The 18,144-nt window shown below is 61.7% G+C and overlaps 1 protein-coding gene across 4 annotated transcripts; it reads left to right on the forward strand.

The window, feature by feature from the left end:
• Positions 1-1,451: 1,451 nt before the first annotated feature.
• FAM131C (family with sequence similarity 131 member C) lies at positions 1,452-18,065 on the forward strand. Of its 4 annotated transcripts, XM_025447187.3 has the most exons (8): positions 1,857-2,571; positions 4,582-4,679; positions 12,678-12,793; positions 14,035-14,070; positions 14,300-14,393; positions 15,825-16,007; positions 16,273-16,383; positions 17,149-18,065. In XM_025447187.3, the coding sequence occupies exons 1-8, from the start codon at positions 2,492-2,494 to the stop codon at positions 17,436-17,438; spliced, it is 1,008 nt and encodes a 335-aa protein (XP_025302972.3). In that variant the 5' UTR covers positions 1,857-2,491; the 3' UTR covers positions 17,439-18,065. The 4 variants fall into 4 exon arrangements, with proteins under 4 accessions (XP_025302973.3, XP_025302972.3, XP_025302976.3 ...); XM_025447188.3 differs by lacking the exons at positions 1,857-2,571; positions 4,582-4,679 and adding an exon at positions 1,452-1,603; XM_025447191.3 differs by lacking the exon at positions 4,582-4,679 and having other exon boundaries at positions 1,860-2,072.
• Positions 18,066-18,144: the final 79 nt, after the last annotated feature.

The following is an 18,144-nucleotide window of genomic DNA, read 5'->3' on the forward strand; positions in this document are numbered from 1 at the left end:
CCCCCCTCACGGTTAACAGATGAAAAAACAGGCTCAGGGAGGTGAGGCAACTTGCCCAAGGTCACACAGCTATATGTGAGCTGAGCCAGCTGTCACACCAGGTCTGCTGGCAGCCGTGGCTAGAGCCACTCCCCACCTGAACCCTACCTCAGAGAGGGGAAGAGGCCTGGGTCAGTGCCCGCCCCCACCCCCTGGCAGTCCACCGGCCCCTCAGATGCTGCCCTGCTGGGGGCCTCCTACTCCTGCCTCAAACCTTATTCATTCCTCAAAACCCTGCCCAGGGCCATCACCAGTTTTTTATTTTTTATTTTTTATTTTTATTTTCACCAGATTTTTTGGGGGGATCCAAGAAACCTGGCTTCCTCAGCTGTAGAAGGTGCACAGGCAGGTGCAGGTGTAAAGATGGAGGGAGATGATGTGCAAGTGGCTGCTGTGCTTGTGCACGGGAAGGTCGGCTCAGGAGCTGAATGTGCGTGCACGGGAGTGACCATGTGTACAGGTGAATGCGCATGGCTGTGCGAGTGTGCTAGTGTATGTGAGTGTGCACGAGTGCGTGGTACACGTGGGAGAGTGTGCTTACAGGTGTGTGCCTGAGTGATAGAGTGAGCCCCTGTTGCCCCACGAGACAGGGGACCCAGGGCCCCGGTTGCTATTTATTCCTTAAAGATTTTATTTATTTATTCATGAGAGGCACAGAGAGAGAGAGAGAGAGAGAGAGAGAGAGAGAGGCAGAGACACAGGCAGAGGGAGAAGCGGGCTCCGTGCAGGGGGCCCGGTGCGGGACTCGATCCCGGATCCTCGGGTCACGCCCTGAGCCGACGCTCAACCGCTGAGCCACCAGGTGGCCCTGGGTCCTGGTTGTTAAACTAAGGTTGTGTACGTGGGGCCGCAAGTGCTGGAATCTCCGCGCACCCCTCTCGGTCCCCTTCCCGACCTTCAACCCCGTCAGCAGGTGGCGAGGAGAGGGGGTCAGGGGGGTCCCTCCCCTCTCCCCCAGCCGTAGCTCCCTCCCCCTAGCGGTCCTCACTGCGCCGCTCCGCGCACCGCCCCAAGTCCCGCCCCCGCCCCGCGGACCCCGCCCCTCCCCCTCCCGGTCCCCCCAGCCCCGCTGACCCCACCCCCACCCGGTCCCCCCCCGCCCCCCTCCCCTCCTGCCCCCAGAGCCGGGCTGACCCCACCCCCTCCCTGGTCCCCCCCCGCTGACCCCGCCCCCGAGCCCGGGCTGCGGCCACAGGTGCGCGCGGCGGGCGGCGCCGGGGGCCGGGGAAGGGGCGGGGCGGCTGCGCGCGGCTCGGGCTCCGGGGCTCGGGGCGAGCGCTCCCCCGGGCCCCCCCGCCCTCCGTGCTGCCCGCGGCTGGCAGGAGCGGGCGCAGCGCGGGAGGCGGCGGCGGCAGGGACGACGAGCGGAGCCCCGGCCCCGGCCCCAGCCCCTGCCCCGGCCCCTGCCCGGCCCCTGCCCCGGCCCCTGCCCCTGCCCGCCCGCCGCGCCGGCGCCGCGCCTGAGCCCCGGCCCCGCGGAGACATGAGCGCCCCGCGGCCCGACGCACCCGAGGCGCAGCGGCCCGGCCCCGCGGCCCCGTGATGGGCTCCTGCGTGTCGCGAGGTGAGGGGGCCGGCGGGGGCGGGGGCGGGGGGCGACCCGGCCTGCCCCGCCCGCACCCCCCCACCGAGCCCCAGGGGACACGGTGCCCCCGGGAGGACGGGGGGGCCGCGCAGAGGGAGGGCATGGGGGAGGTGGGGGAGGTCGCCGCGTCTCCAGGCCGGCTTGGGGCCACACCCAGGCGGGTGGCACGGAGCGGGGTCGCTTCCGACCGCCCGAGCGGTCCCACGCCCCCTGCCGCGTGCTCGGGAGAGGAAGGGGGGAGGGGGAGGGAGGCTCCCGGTTGCTCCGCGCCTCGGCTCCTCGGGAGGGCGGTTGGCAGCACCGGGAGAGCCAGCCGACTGCCCTTCGCACTCCCCCCAGACCCAGGCCCGACCAGCTCAGCGCCCCCGCTCCTGTCCCCCTTACCCCATGCCCTGTCTGCAGAGCCCCTGAACCTCATCGACAGGAGGGGGTTAAAGGAGATGAACAGGTTATAAAAAAGGTGTCCCTTCCCCCACCCTCATCCCTAACTCCTCACCCCACCCCCCATCCTTGGTCAGGGGACCGGAAGGGATGGAGAAAGCTAATGTCTAGGCAACCCCTGGGCCTTTCTTTCTTTCTGCTTCTGAGCTTTAAAAGCTGCCTCGCCCTGGCACCTCTGCTCTCTTCCTGCCCTTCCCAAGGTGGTACCCCAGGAGTTGGAGTAAGACTGGCTCCTACTCAGAGCAGGGGGTGGTGCAGGTGACTGAGGCTTTGGCTCCAGCTCTGCAATCCCACCGACCCCATCCACAGGGCCTGGGGGCTGTCATCCCACCTGACACCCCCCAAAACTTAGTTGTAGAGGAATGAATAGACCTTGGGGAAGGGCTGCGCGGGCCCTGGGGTGGAGGTGGGGGCTTGTGCTGGGGGATGCTGGGGAAGGAGCATAGCACCCTTCTCTCCATCCTCTGCCCTCTAAGGGGGCACATCAGTCCATGTGGGACATTCAGGTAAGCAGCTTGGGATGTCTCAGGAGGGTGTCAGGGCTGGAATTGTGGGTGGGAGTTAGTTCCTGGGAGGTTCATTCACTTATTCATTCATTAAGCTGATGTTAACACCTCACCTACTGTGTGCATGCTGGGCATCTAGTGAGGACAAGTCCAGCATAGCGTGTGCCCTTGTGAGGCCGACAGCTTGCCAAAGGGGAAAGGAGTTTTAAGAAGGAAGAGTATTTAGGGTTCTTCAGGACTGACAGGCTCTCAATGTGTCTGCAGAAACCCAAAGGCTAAAAAAGAAAAAAGAAACCCAAAGGCTCTGGGCAGGCTCTGGGTGTCAGGGATCTGGGATGGGGTGTTTCCTTGGTGACTGTGTCCCTTCCCCGTCACTTGGCCATCCAGTGCAGGGGCCCCAGCCCTGTGAGCCGCAGACCCACTGAACAACAGTACAGGGGCCAGGGAGGAAGAGGGGCCTGCCAAGGTCAGACTGGTCCTCGGGTCCTCGGACACCCCCCTCCACGGGGCTGGCACCCTCCGCTGTGCCTGGTTGAGGTCATGCAGACTAAAGATGGACTTTCTTCCCCCGTCCTTCTGTGACTCGGCTGCCCGAGTGGCACCTCCAGATCTAGTTGTGTATTCTAACCTTGTCCCCCTCCTGAGGGGGTGACACTTACAGTCTCAACATGCAGCAGGCAAGTTAGGTAATGGTAAAGAAGGGACGAGAGCATAGAGCAGAGGACAACCATGGTCTCAGGGACTGAGCCACTAAGTGGAGGTCACACCCCCCCTCTAATGGTCACTAATACTCCCAGAGCGCTTACCAGGTGCTGGTTGGAACATTTTAGGTACAACTAGCTAAATTGGGGTAGGTACTGTCATGGTGCTCAAATTACAAGTGGGGAAGCAGAGGGGAAGCTGAGTGACCTGAAAAAAGCTGAGGCTGTGCCCCTAGCCTCTGCACGGCGCCCCCAGCCCGGCGCCCCCAGCCCGTAGCCGGGCGCCTGACCCCCTCCTCTCCAGCTGCAGGCTTCTAGGCCCGCTCTCCACACTTGCACCCAGTGCTAACAACCACCCCTTTCTGCAAACGCCCCCCTTTGCCTGGTACGCAGCCCTGAAGCCAAGCCAGGGATTGCGAGCCTCATGCTGATGCCCATACCGAGCCCAGAGCCTGCACGTAGCTGGGGCCGCCCTAGCCAGGCCCCAAGCCCCAGCCACAGGCCACACCTGGGAGAGCCTCCCCGTGCCAGCATGGGGCAGCAGTTTGCTGCTCTGTGCCAGGCCTGAGAGGCTAGGGGTACAGACTCTTGCTCCAGCCAGCCTAGGTTCCCCCCCCACCCATTCACTCACTCTGACCTCAGCAAGTTGCTTAACCTTGAATGTGTTACAGTGTTCTCATCTGTAAAATGGGACCAATACCCGTATAAATGCCCTAGGGTTGAGGGCAGGGATTGAATGACTTAATTCCTGTAAAGCACTCAGACCGGTGCCTGGCACGTCGTAAGCACTCTTAAATGTTAGCTGTTTCTTTCATTTAAAATGTTTTGTTATCACCCTTCTGTGCAGACAGCTAAGCGAGGACTTCTTGGCTGGGAAAGGGGAGGCTCCAGAGGCTTCCAGCCCCATCCTGCCTCATGGGTGCCTCATGGCCCGCACTCGAGCTGCCGAGGGCTTGGGGGAAGTGATGGGACCAGAGTAAGGCAACACGTGCTGTTTCCAGGAGCTATTTTCTGTTCATCATTTACTTTTTTTAAAAAGAGATTTTATTTATTTGAGAGATGAGAGAGAGAGAGAGAGCAGGAGGAGGAGCAGAGGGGGAGGGAGAGGGCTCAGCAGGCTCCGTGCTGAGCGCAGAGCCAAGTGCCGGGCTCAGTCTCCGGACCCTGAGATCATGACCTGAGTCACCATCAAGAGTCAGCCGCTTACCGGACTGAGCCACCCAGGCGCCCCATTCATCATCTACTTTTAAGCTACTGTTTGTGGGGCGCTTATCCTAAGCCAGGCTGAGCCTTTACTCTTCTGACCTAGTTCGTCCTCATTCAACCCTGGGATGTGGGGCCCAGAGACGCAAGAGTCTTACCTGAGGTCACACAGCCAGGACACAGAGAGGCAGAATTTGAATTCAGGCAAGTCCGTGTTAGCCCAGCGCCTGAGTGGGGAGCCCCTGTCCTTTGCTTTCTGATGTGCCCTGCGTGAGAGAGGCGCTGAGTGCGTGACCATTGCTTAAAAAAAGCAACCCTCTGAAATAACTCCTGTGGTTGGTATCTGGTCGGGGCTTTGCCGCCACCGCTGGTGACACTGGTGTACGGAACAGGGGAAGTTAATATCTACACCTGTCTCTCCAGCCCCCGGGGCTCCCGGGGTCCACCCCATGCCCTGGCGCTGGAGCCTCTCCTCTGGCCCCCCTGGGCCCGCCTGTCCCAGCCTTGTCCTCCAGCCAACCCACTGGCCTTCTGGCCTCACCGAGGGAGTCTCAGTGCACTGGGCCTCAGGGCTTATGAGGGCAGAAATTGGGGACCGAGGTCTTTCTTCTGCAAGGTCAGACACCTCTTTGCTCTGGGAGAAGCCTCCAGCTCTGAAGGGTCTGGGCAGAGCCCCCCTGCCACCGCCCGGTAACCAGGGCCTCTGACCCTGACCCCCTCCCACTCCCCCAGCACTGTCTCACCTTGGCCCCTGCAGAGCCAGTGAGTGAGTGACCTGACATGGGCACTAGGGGAGACCAAGGAAAGAGCAGATGGGGCCTTGCCCTCTGGGAGCTCACTGTCTGAGGAGAGAGACACAATCCTGCCCGAGTAGTCTAATGGGGGATGCAGGACAGGGACGTGGACGCATGCACAGAAAAACAGCCTGAGGAGGTCAGCGCTGGTCAGTGGTTTGAGCGCAAGCTTTGGGATTTCAGACTAGTTTAGGTTTGAACCCCATCTCTGCCACTTATTAGCTGGTGACCTTGGAGGAGTGGTTTGATGTCTCTGAGCCTCAGTTTCCCCATCTGTAAAATGGGCATAATGAGACCTACTTTGCAGGGTTTTGGTGAGGGTTAAACGAGAGATAATGGATGAAAAGGCCGAGGACGGTGCCTGGCACATAGTAGGTATTCAATAAATAGTAGCAGCAGATCATTGCAGGCCAGACTTTGCTCATTCACACTGCTGGTAGCCTAGTACAGCTGAGGCCAATCCGGGCAGGCTGCCTGGAGGAGGTGAGGCGGGAGCAGGATGGGCTCGAGGATAGCTCACCACAGAGACAGAGCCACGGGATGGTGGAGGACATAGAAAGGAGCTGAGGTGTGTGGAAGGTCCTGGAGAAGGGCCCATTGTCTCCCTCTAACCTTGGTTGGGGATAGAAACGGGCCCCCTTGTGCTGCATCAACTCACTGATGAAGTTACCGCTGTGGCCCTGGTGGCCTATAAACAAACATCCCGGGGACCCGGAGGGTACTTGAGGCTGGGCCTCTGCCCAGCTCAGAGGGACAGCCTGCTGTCATGGCAGTGACTCACCGGGCAGAGAGGCCAAGGGCTCACTCTTGGTGGCCTCCCTCTGCAGAGCCCCCAGGGTGAGCTCTAGCCCCAGGGGCGGGACCAGAGGTCAGAGCAGGGGTGACCACGATCTGTCCCTGAGGTCTAGAAGGAGGAGCGGGTCTGGGGGCGGAGAGGGTCGGAGCAGCTGCGGTTTAGAGTGCCTGCTGTGGCAGGTGCTTCCGCCCCGGCAGCCCTTCCCATCTCCCGGGTGACAGCGCACGGGCCACAGCGTGTGCCGGGGTCCTGGGTGGCAGTAAAAAGCCGGGATTAGACCCGGGGCAGGGGCTGCAGAGGGAGCACTGGGCCCGCTGTGTTCTCCCCGGAGGCAGGGCCGGGGCCTGGAGCTCAGCGGGCGGGCGGCAGCACACACCAGGGGAGCGGCTGGCTGGCTGGAGGAGGCGGCCACAGGGGTCCTGAGAAGCTTCGAGGGGAGGCCTGCGGCTGTCCAGGGAGGGGCAGGGCGAGGGGTTTGGGCCCAGGCTGCTGCTCTGTTACTCTGTGCCTTCAAGAGGGAGTGTACCCTCTCTGGGCTGCTGGGAAAGGACAGGGTTAACCCTGGGCCCTCTCTGCCCTCCTGGGGTGCAGAGCCCCGGGGGACACTCTGGGGGCAGACGGCAACCACAGTGACTAACTAACGGGCTGGGACTTGGGCACCAAAGAACAGCTAGAGCTGCAGGCTCATCCTAGGAGCAAGCAGAGGAAACCAGGGTGGGAGCTTTGCAGCGAGAGGGCTGAGGTTAGAGCTCAGGAGGAACTGTCTGGGTGGTTGGACTCTAGAAAGCAGATTGAGGAGCTGGTGTGAGAAGCAGGGAGCATCCTTGGTAGGCAGAAGAGAGCTCTGCTTGAAGGCAGAGGGACGGAGGAGACGTCTGGAGGACGCTCCTCTCCTTGAAGGATCCCGATGGCCCCTCCAAGTTGCCAGGGCAACCAGAGGCCTGTCACTGCTGTGGCCAGGGGAGGCGGGGGAGGGGGCAGGTCGGAGAAGGGGTCTCAGGCCTCGAGGTCGCTGGAGTAGCGTGTGGACTGGGGAGGAAGGAGGCGCCCCAGTAGCAGTGGCCAGGGGTCCCCTCAGGCCGGCCCCAGCCCCCACCCCACATGAAACACTGTGTTTTTCCAGTTGCTGCTGGTGACGTGGCCGCCAGTCCCAGCTGGGCGAAGAGCAGCCTGTGATTTCACCCTGGGCTGCTCCATTACCTGACGTCTCCATGGCAACCAGCCTGTGACATCACGGGGCCCAAGTCCTCAGGGGGAGCAGGCGGCTTTGGCGGAGGCCCCTGCACCCCAACTGAGGCAGGGGGCGGGGCAGGAAAGGCGGAGAGGGGGCTCAGTGCCAGGAGTCCCCCGAAGTCCACCTTGGCCAGTGACCTTGTTCAAGTCATGTCCGCTCTGGGCCTTGGCCTGTGACACCGCCTCCCAGCCGCCTCCGCGCTGAGCTCCCCTGCTCCGCGGCCTGCGGTCCTCCGGGGACCCAGGGGCCCTAGAAATATTCCAGCACCTCTCAGGGTTCCTGGGGACAGCCTGTCGCCAGCAGCTCGGCCGGCCCCTGCGTACGCCTGCTGGAATCCGAGGAGGGGTGACTTTCAAACGTTTTTGACTCCAGCCCGTGAGGAATACACGTATTTCGCACCACGACCCAGCACACACTTAGGACACTCTTACCGCAGATGTGTGTGTGCACACCCCTGCCGGCACGTGCATGCCTGCGCCGTCTAAACCTAAGTTTCCTGAAACAACACTTGACCTGACTCCTCTTTAGGTTCTGGTATTTTCTGTTCATTTCTATTGTGTTTTTCAATCACATGAGCTCGTAAGTGGCTTGCATGAGCCACTGAAGGAGGCGCCCCCGACCTCAACACCTCCTCTGAGGGACCTGGAACATTCTGGTTTCAGACAGGCTCATCCAGACCTCCTGCACCTGCTGGGCTGTAAGTCTGCAGGCCAGTCTCAGAACTCTCCAGTCCCTTAGGGATCCTGAGTCCGGTCCGATGTGGATGGAGACTTCCACCTCACATCCTGCTGAGTGTTCCCTTCGGGCCTCCCACCAGGACTGGCCACAGTCGGCTTTATCCCCTGCTGGCCTCCCTCCCCTCTGACATGTTGGGGTCTGGCATGAGGAGCTTGAGAAAAAGTGGCCAAGATTTTTTTTTAAGATTTTATTTATTTATTAGAGACAGCGAGCAGGCGAGCGTGAGCACAAGCAGGGGGAGAGGCAGAGGGAGAAGCGGGCTCCCCGCTGAGCAGGGAGCCCGATGTGGGGCTCAATCCCAGGACCCTGGGATCCTGACCTGAGCCACCCAGGGACCCCAGCCGAGATATGTTTATTTATCTGGAGCTCTGGTGGTCTCTCTTGGCTGCCACTGGCTCAGTGTTGAGGGAAAATTTAATGAGCAACATGCCAGGCCCCGTGGCAGGTGCTAGGGCTCTGGTGGCAAATAAAGCTGACAAGGACCAGCCCTCAGAGAGCTCATGGTCTAGTGAGAGATGGTGAACAAGGAAACGGACACATAACGTGTGCTGACGGGCATCATAAAGAAGGAATGACGTGGCGCCTAGGTGGCTGAGTTGGTTAAGCATCTGCCTTGGGCTCGGGTCATGATCCTGGGGTCTTGGGATCAAGTCTCCTGTTGTGCTCTCTGCTCAGTGGGTAGCCTGTTTCCCCTTTTTCCACTCCTCCTACTTGTGCGCTCCCTCCCTCTCTCTCTCTCTCTCTGTTAAATAAATAAAATCCTTTTTTTTTTTCAAAAGGAATGCGACAAAATCAGGGGGTAGGAAAAGATGGGTACCATTAGACAAGGTGGCTGGAGGCCTCAAGAAGGTTCTGACATTTGAGCGAAGACCTGAATATGGTGAGGGAGTGAACCTGTGGCTTTGTGGGAGGAGAGAGTTGGAGCTAGAGGACAGGAACAACCAGTGCAAAGGCCCTGAGGCAGGAGTCTGCTGGGTGCATCTGAGTGATTTGTGTGGCTGGAGTGCAAGGCAGGGGGGCACAGGTGCCAGGTTAGTATGTGTGAGTTCTCCTAAGGGGCCATTTGGGGGGCCTGCCCATGGCCGAACCCCTGTCATGGGAGATCTGACCTGCTTCAACCTCTTCTCTCCCCTGCCCAACTCCCATGCCCCCTAAAGTTGCTCACCCTCCAGCCTCTAGGGGCTGGGGTCCCCTTGCCCTGCAGGCGGCCCTCGTAGGAAGCACCTTTCTCAGTGTCCTGTTGACCCTGGAGAAACTCACAGTCCTTGCCGTGCAGGGGGAGGGAGGGCAGGCTGCTCTCGGGGTTCGTGACATCCACCCGGGGCTGGGGGATGCTCGCCCCTCCTTTGCAGACGTCCCAGATCTCTGCAGGGGAGTCTCCGAGAGCCCCTCACTTGGCTCTTGGGGGGCAATTGGTCGAGTCAGAGGGACGGTGGGAGGTGGGGTAGCAGAGCCTGTGGCAGCCGTCTCCGGGAGGGAGTCTGCTCCCCCCCACCCTCGGCAGTTGTTCTGTTCGGGGCCCTGGGAGGCAGGCAGGACCTGGAGAACAAGTATAGGCCACTGCCCACTTCACAGATAAAGAAATGGAGGCTCGGAGCGGTCAGCCAAGGTCCCGCAGGAAGTGAAGGGCAGCGGCATCCGAACGGGGCGACCTGGCACCAGAGCCTCCCCCCTTGTCTCGGGAGCAGAGCCCGAAGTGAGGGTTGGGGTACAACGGGGACGTGAGGGAGGTCTGCTGGAGGGAACCAGGAGAGGAGCGGAGAGCGGGACAGACGAGGCGGCCTGAGTGGGGGACTCTGGGTTCCAACCCCAAGCCAGGGGTCTGGGGTCCCCCCTCCGGTCTCTGCAGAGGGCAGCATTCATTCAGCTCCGGCTCCCCTGGAAAGGGCCCCAGGTGCCGCCAGGTGGGAGCGAAGGACTGGGGGGGGGGCTGTGGGTGCACAGGACAGGACAGGGATCCGAGCACATGGGGCTCAGCGGCGCCCCGTCCTCCCCTCCCGCTGACACCTCCGCAAGACCCCTCAGCTGGCGCTTCAGCCCAGCACCCACGGCCCACCCACGAGCGCCCAGCCCTGCCTCGGGGGCTCCTGACACCTGGCCTCAGCCTACAGAGACTCCCTGGCCTTGGCTTCCTCCTGGTCGTTGAAACCAAAGAAGGGTGTTGGGACTGGGACCCGGGTCTTGCCGAGGCCTCGCCTCCCTGCTCCTCACAGCCCAGACTCCACGGTTCTGTGACACCCCTCTCCTGGCACCCACCCCATTAGCTCCCCTGCCCACAACATCCCTCTCCTTCCCCCCCTCCCATTAGCTTCCCCCCATTAGCTCTCCTGTGCGGCCCCGGAGCCCCCACAGAACTCCTCAAAACTCCTTTTGTGCTTTGGAGGAGAGTGAGCCTCAGCACCAGAGTAACTGGGCTCAGACCCTGACTTCCAGCTACTGGCCGTGTGCAGCTGGATGCCTCCAGCTGGTGAATCCCCGTCTGGGCCTCAGTTTCCCATCTAGAAAGCTGAGCCATGAATTCCTTCCTCTTTTTTTTTTTAAGGATTTTATTCATTTATTTATGAGAGACACAGAGAGAGGCAGAGACACAGGCAGAGGGAGAAGCAGCCTCCACGCAGGGAGCCTGACATGGGACTCGATCCCGGGTCTCTAGGATCACACCCTGGGCTGAAGGCGGCGCTAAACCGCTGCGCCACCCGGCTGCCATGGTCTCCGTTCTCATGGCCTCACCTGCACCGTGTGAGGAGGGACTGGCCACGTCAGTACAAAACTGTCCGGGAGCGCTGGCTGCTGTAAAGGAGGCTTGTCGGTGATGGGGAGAGACTGGGGCAGGGAGGGCCTCTCCGAGGAGGGGACCTGGAGCTGAGACCTGAATGACACGGTTCAGGAAGATCTGGGGATGGAAAGGACAAAGAACAATTTGAGGAGCAGCAGGGAGGCCAGAGTGGCGGGCACAGCAGGCAGGCTGGCGTGCAGGCCCCTGAAGGCCCTGCCGAGGGCCGGCTCCCCGCCTCCAGTGCAATGGAAGGAAGCCAGTGGCGGGTTTTCAGCAAAGATGCAGTCAGACCTGTAGCATCCCTGTGCGGAGGGAGGGTGGAGAGTGGGCCAGGCGAGAGGGTGGTACCCCCACCCCGCCGTGGGGAGCCGTGGTGGGGATGGAGAGGGCTAAGCTAGAATGGAGGTCCCGGACAGAGCCAGCAGGACTTGCTGGTGGGGGGAAAGGCAGCAGTGAGAGAAAACTGGATGTTTGGTTGGTGCAGCTGGGTGGGCTGTTGCATCATTTTCTAAAATCGGAGAAGTGGAGGAAGATGGGCCCGGGTTTCCTTGAGAGGCTCTCGGGCATCCTGGCAATTCAGTGAGGGCTGCGGGTATAAACGTGGGCATCGGCTGCACTTGGGTCAGGTGTCCTGGGAGGGACCCCGAGATGAGAAGGGGCCAGGCTGGAGCAGAGAAGGGGTGGGGGAGCCCTGAGATGGGCGGGCTGGAGGGGAGGAGGGGGGGAGGCGCAGTGTCCCAGGGATGCTGAGAAGCCAGTGAGGAGACCCGAGAAGTCACCCCTGGGCTTGGCCACGTGAGCCAAGGCTGTCTCAGGAAAGGCTGCCCGGAGAGGGTGGAGGAGAAAGCAGAGGTCGGACACGAGTCTCCCTAAGTGTGGCCTGGAAGCGGGCAGAGGAGCGGGCACGGACGGAGCTGGGGGGGAAGCAGGGGCTGGGAGGTCTCTAAGGGATGGGAGATGCTAGGGCTGTTTGGGTGCCGGGCGCTGACCCAGTGGTGGGGGGCTCGATGGTGGGCGTCGGGGGAGCAGGGATGCTGGCAAGAGCCCCAACTGGAGAAACACTACGGCCACCACGCTGGTGACCGAGAGGGAGACACAGCAGACGGGCAGAGGAGAGGAGAGAGAGTGCAGGGCAGTGGTGGGGGGAGGCAGGCCAGGCTGGGGGGGCCGCCAGGGCGAGGGGAGCTGGTCTTGGATGGAGTAGGGACAGTTCTTCCTTTGTCACAGGAGGGAAAGCAGATGGTCTGGGCAAAATGCGGCCAGGGCGATGATTTGAGGTGGGAAAGTGGGGCGAGGCCTGTGGAAGCTTCTGGATCTCAGTGAGGGAGGGAGAGCAGCCAGCAGCAGGTGCAGGCAGGGTGCTGCTCCCCGTCCCCCAGGGGTTTGAGAAGGAGAGCCGCGCGGGTAGGCAGCCTGGCGGGAAGCAAACAGCGGGGCCTGGAGCCGTGTAGAAGGATCCCCGACCACGTCCCGTGTGAGGCCAGCGACATGCAGCCCGGGCTGGGGGCCGGCAGAGGGTGAGACCAGACGGGGCTGGGAGTCGAGGGCATCTGTGGAGGAGAGCTTGTAGGCTGGGCCAGGTGGTCGTGGCTGGCCCAGGGGGTGCTAGAATTAAAGAAAATGGAGAACAGGCCGCGGGGGAAGGACTCCCACTGAGGGCACCAGGCAGGGGCAGATCTGGCTGGACGCCTCACGTGCCGTGGGCTTGGGTCTCTTTTCTACACGACGACACCCTGTTTCATCAGGTGACAACAAAGTAGTGCCCATCCCTCGGGGCTGGCCTGAACTAGCTTCATAAGGAGGAAAGTATGGTTTTTTTGTTTGTTTGTTTTTTTCTGAGTTCCTCCTGTCGTCGTTTTTCCAGATCTGTTCACAAGTGCCCACAAGGACTGTCCCATGCCGCAGGGCACGGACCCCCTGAACCCGGACTTGCCCTCCGGGCACCATCCTACTATTGCTCCAGACCATGTCACTGGCAAGGTAACTGGTCCCTCTTGCTCCTCACCCTCACCCCTGCCTGGGCCCTGATTCCTGGGATGTCCCCTACACTGTTCCACGGGGAGCCCAGACTCTTCCAGTTTTCCCTCGTGGGCTACTTGGTGTGGGATTAGAGTCCCTGATGTGTGGTATGCATGTGGATGAAGGTCTGAATCGGGCTGGGCATCCAGGGACTGGACCAGGCTTGTTCAGAAGAATCCTACCTTCGAGGTCTTTTCACCCAAATTAACTCAGCTTTGCAGATAACAAGTTCCCTGACCAGCCCACCACCCCTTAGCAGCCTGCCCTGCCCTCTGGAGGGTAAAGGAGTGGCATTCTCTCTCTCTTTCTCTCTTTTTATTATTTATTTATTTATTTATTTATTTATTTATTTATTTATTTATTATTATTTATGACACAGAAAGAGGTAGAGACACAGGCAGAGGGAGAAGCAGGCTCCATGCAGGGAGCCCGATGCAGGACTCGATCCCGGGACTCCAGGATCACACCCTGAGCCAAAGGCAGACGGTCAACCACTGAGCCACCTAGACGTCCTTTTTTTTTTTTTTTTTAAGTTTATTTATTTAAGTCATTTCTGCACCCAACATGGGACTCAAACTCACAACCCTAAGATCAAGAGCCACGTGCTCTACCGACTGAGCCCGCCAGGCTCCCCAAGAGTGGCATTCTTTTTCCATATGTATCAGGAAGAGCTGGTGAGGGGCCTCATATCCTCCTGGGGTGTGTCGTTTCCACCCCCACCCCCAGAGGTTGTGGCTTAAACCTACTGGTTCATATAATTATTTTTTTTTTTGAGCACATGCCACACGCGAGGTGTTATGCTAGACGCTTTGCCCACGTTATGTCATTTGCTTCACCACAACCCCTGAGATAAATGGCATTTATCATCGTTTTACGGAGGAAGAAACGGATGCTCAGAGCAGCTAAGGCACTAGTGTAAGAATACCCAGGTAGAAAGGGCAGAGTCAGAACTCGAACCCAGATCTAATCTACCCCCGTCCCCTCTGCCTTCCTGGCAGAGGCGCCATGGCCCATCCCCTGCCGCACGTCTTTGTCTGCATGAGAAGGGAACGTCAGGGCAGGACCCATGAGGAGCCAGACCCAGGGCCTCAGGGAGTAGCAGAGGGCTGGCCCATGCCACCCCCCCGGGGCTCCGGGACGTGTGCCAGCTGCTGGCACTGGGTGCCAGGCCCTGCCTGACCCTCTTTCTCCTCTTGTTTTAGGACAAACAGATGGATTTCTGTTGGGATCCTTGGCAGGTCAGTGCACGTTGCCCACCCCCGTCTGTCAGCCGCAGCTGACACCATCGCCCATCGGTCTGCGGTGCCATGGGGGGGGCGGCCCTGGTGGCAGCAGCGGGGTGGGGGGGTCGGGCCTGTGGAGTGGGCAGGCCCCCTGGGGAGGGGGCCTCCTGGGGATGGTAGTGGCGGGGAGGTGGCATCTGGCGGGTCTGCTCCACCCTCCTCACCCCTCCTCTCCTGCCCGCAGAGGTGCTTCCAGACCACCAACGGCTACCTGTCCGACTCCAGGTCCTGCTCCAGCAACTACAACGTGGCGGCTCTGGCCACCTCGTCCCTTGTGGGTAGGCTCCACTGCCCCCTCCCGCCTTGGCGTTAGCACGGCCCACCCTCGTCCCTCGCTGTGGGGGCGCAGAGCTGAACTGCAGCCGGAGGCGTGGAGGCTGGCGGCTGTGTGGCTGTCACCTGCCATCGGCTCTCCCGCCCCCCGGGCTCTCTAGTGAGGCCGCTCCCGGCAGCTAAGGGCAAGGCTCCGGAGAGGGCTGCAGGCCGGAGGCAGTGGCACCTGCTGGGAGGTGGGCACGCGGGCCAGCAGAGGGGGCTCGGGGGCCACCATAGCCTCTGCCCCGGGTCACCCACAGCACCCCTTCCAGGCCATTCTCGGCCGGCCGGCTCTGCTCACACCCTGTTGCACATACCTCAGGCTCACATCTCCCCGGGGAGAGACACTGAAGCCTGACGGCCCTCTGGGTCCGCGTCCACATCCAGGCGGCCTACCCCCGAGAGCCCCTCGGGCCCGCCTCCCCACTGCCCAGCCTCTGCCTCCTCTCTGGCTGGATCCCCCCAGGGGTGCCTGATGGAGCCCCATCTTCATCCTTGGCCCCATCCCCTCATAGGATGCTCTTCCTCGACAACAGATCTAACCTGTCATGCTCGTGCTCATTACCCTGCCATGGCTCCCCATTGCTAGAAGGAAAACTCGAGTCCTCAGCTTGGCTCTCTCAGCCCTAAGTGTCACCCCCGAGGGGCTCCCCGGCCTCTTCTGTCACCCCAGTCTTAGCGCCCCCCCGCCCCGCCGTCTCAGCCCTGGCGGTCCTGGAACCATGCCCGAATCCGCCATGCCTTCCTCCTCGTCTCATCTCTGAAATAGCCTCCAGGCTTGCCTCCATCTGTCCAGTGTACCTACAAGCCTACCAACCTACCTGTAAGGCTTAACCCCAGTCCACCTCTTCCAGGAAGCCTTCCCGGTCTGCTGCATCCCACACAGGTCTCCCCCTCAGCAGAGCTGGCACTGGCCTTGGCACAAGGGGTGCTTCCTCAGAACGTGTTAATTCATGGATAAAGGGAGAGGGCTGGGGGGATCTCAAGTGGATCCTTGAAGGGAACTTCTGGGACAGAAGGGAATGAGCGGTGTGGCAGGTCTGGGAAGAGTCACCAGTGGAGGGGACCGTTGCCTGAGAGCAGGATGTTGGGAGGGCCTGGGGCTTCCACAGGGGTGGGGAGCCCCTAAGTGAGGTGGGGCCTTGGGGCTCGGGGTGGGTCAAGCCCAAAGTGAGCCCGGGCATCGGTTGGGCAGGAGGACTTGCATAGAGTCAGGGCTCCATAGGTATGAGGCTGTGAGGACACAGGGCATTGGGTGAGTACGAGCGCTGAATGGTTGTGGGGTACAGGCCACGAGATGGGGCTGAGGTACCGGGGGGCCCGGGGCAGGGGAGGTGGGGCCCGGGGCTGGGTTTGGTGTCAGTGCAGTCACTCGCTGCCCTCCGTGCTCGCAGGGGTGGTGCAGAGCATCAAGGACCACATCACAAAGCCCACGGCCATGGCGCGTGGCCGTGTGGCCCACCTCATCGAGTGGAAGGGCTGGCGTGCCCAGCGGTCCGGCTGGGAGCTGTCCCCCGCCGACGACGAGCATTACTGCTGCCTGCCGGATGAGCTGCGCGAGGCCCGTTTTGCCGCAGGTCCGCGGGTGGGGGCAGGGGAGCCTGGGGACGGGGATTGGCTGGGACTCTGGTTCTTAGGGGACCGAGGGTCGCCACACGGGCGTTGTCGAGGTAGAGCAAATCAGTGCCGTGGGGTGGCCGGGGCGCTGGGTGGGCCCGGATGGACTGCCCGGCTGAGCGCGAGGTGGTCGGGGCCAGCCCGTGGAGGTGCTGAGGGTGCCCCCGGCACCCTGCTGTGTCCCCACTGAGCTGTGTCTCGCTGTCCCCACCCACCCACCCCCAGGGGTTGCTGAGCAGTTTGCTATCACAGAAGCCACGCTGAGCGCCTGGTCCTCGCTGGACGACGAGGAGCTGCACCCCGAGAACAGCCCTCAGGACATCGTCCAGCTCCAGGGTACCGCCTGGGTGGGCGCCGGGGCAGGGTGGGTGGAGCAGAGCAGGTGGGGGGGTGCCAGCCACCGGATGCACTGTGACCTCAGACAAGCCCCCCCCCCCCCCCCCCGCCCTTCAGCCTTGGTTTCTGCATCTGTGGGATGGGCCTGGGGAGCCTTGCCCTGCCCATTGCCCACGGGGCGCCGTAGGCATGATAACAGGTCAGGAACTAAGTGCTCACCGTGTTACGTGTTTTACAGTTGCCATTTCACTTCATCCTCCTCACACCTCTAAGAAGTAGGCCCTGTTATGATCTCCATTTTTCAAAAACTTATTTATTCATGAGAGACACAGAGAAAGAGGCAGAGACGTAGGCAGAGGGAGAAGCAGGTGCCCTGCAGGGACCCCGATGCAGGACTCGATCCCAGGACCCCGGGGTCACGACCTGAGCCAAAGGCAGACGCTCAACCACTGAGCCCCCCAGGCGCCCCTCAGAGCCAGGATCTGAACCTTCATACCAGGCACAACGGACCACCTTTCTGGAGCTCCAGGTTACTCCTGAGGGCTTCACCGGGCCCTCACTCCACCACCCCTGTAGCCCCCAGGGAGAAACAGGCTCAGAGAGGTTCAGCGACTTTTCTGAGGCCACACAGCTCGGCAGTGACACAGCAGGCCTGGGAGGCCGGCCTTCCACCCCCCACTTTCTCTCACTCACCAGGAGAGGGTGAGGAGTAGGGCCTGGGGCTCCGTGCCTCACACCCCTCTACTCCTCCCTTTGCCTTTCCAGACCTGGAGAGCGTCTACCTTCAGGACAGTCTTCTGAGCGGCCCATCGCAGGATGACAGTCTTCTGGCCTTCTCTTCCCCTGGCCTCTCCCCCGATGGCTGGCCCTCACCCGACGAGCCCCCCATCACACCAGCTGTGGGCACCCAGCCCCCCAGCCCCGAACCGCAGCATGGGCAGCGGCTGCCTCGAGCCCCGGGGCCTGAGGGTGGGGCCCGTCTGCAGGGCTCCCTCCCCTCGGTGGACAGCATCTCCCTCTCGGAGGAGGAGGAGGACGAGGTGTTCTATAACTGAGGAGGGGGCTGTATGCCCCAGAGCCTCTTCATACTGTGACCCTGCCCGGTGGGCAGCCCAGGCAGATCAGGACATTGGGGTCCGGGCTTGGTGTTTCTTGGCCCCTCAGGGCAGGCAGAGGGTGGGTGCGGTGGGGACGGGGGCCAGCACTCCTTGCGGACCATTCTGTGCCTCCGGGGACCTGCCCCGGCAGTGGGAGCCATAATCCCCCTTCTTTGTTCACCTGGCCCCAGCGAGCACCTTCCCCTGCAGGGTTTCTGTCCTCCCTGAGCTCCAGGACCCTCAGCAGGCACAGGGCAAGCTGCCCGGGGGAGCCCGCAGCGGACAGCCAGTCACAGAAGGACCTGGGAGACCCACTTGGAGTGGGGCCCCGGGGACCCTGCCTTGAGCCCGGGGCCCTGTCCTCCCCTCCCTCCGTGTTTGTGTCTCCCATCGGAGGTGGGACCACCTCTCTGGTAGCTAAGTGTCTGCTCCTCAGCTCCCTTCACAAGGATCTCTGTCTTTGGAGCGTCTGTCCGTCCCTCACTCTCTGCACCTGCTCCCTGGTGCCCCTGCCCCCTTCCTTGCACCCCTCTCCCACCTCCCTGAAGGTTCTCTGCAGACATTAAAGTGGTGGATTCACCTGGATGAACTTGGCCTGGTCTCTGGGGAAAGGTGTGTCCTTGGGCCCCTGGGGTAAGGCGGTTCTAGAGGGACTTGGGGGAGG

Source organism: Canis lupus, chromosome 2 (assembly GCF_003254725.2).
Source record: "Canis lupus dingo isolate Sandy chromosome 2, ASM325472v2, whole genome shotgun sequence".
Lineage (NCBI taxonomy): Eukaryota > Metazoa > Chordata > Mammalia > Carnivora > Canidae > Canis > Canis lupus.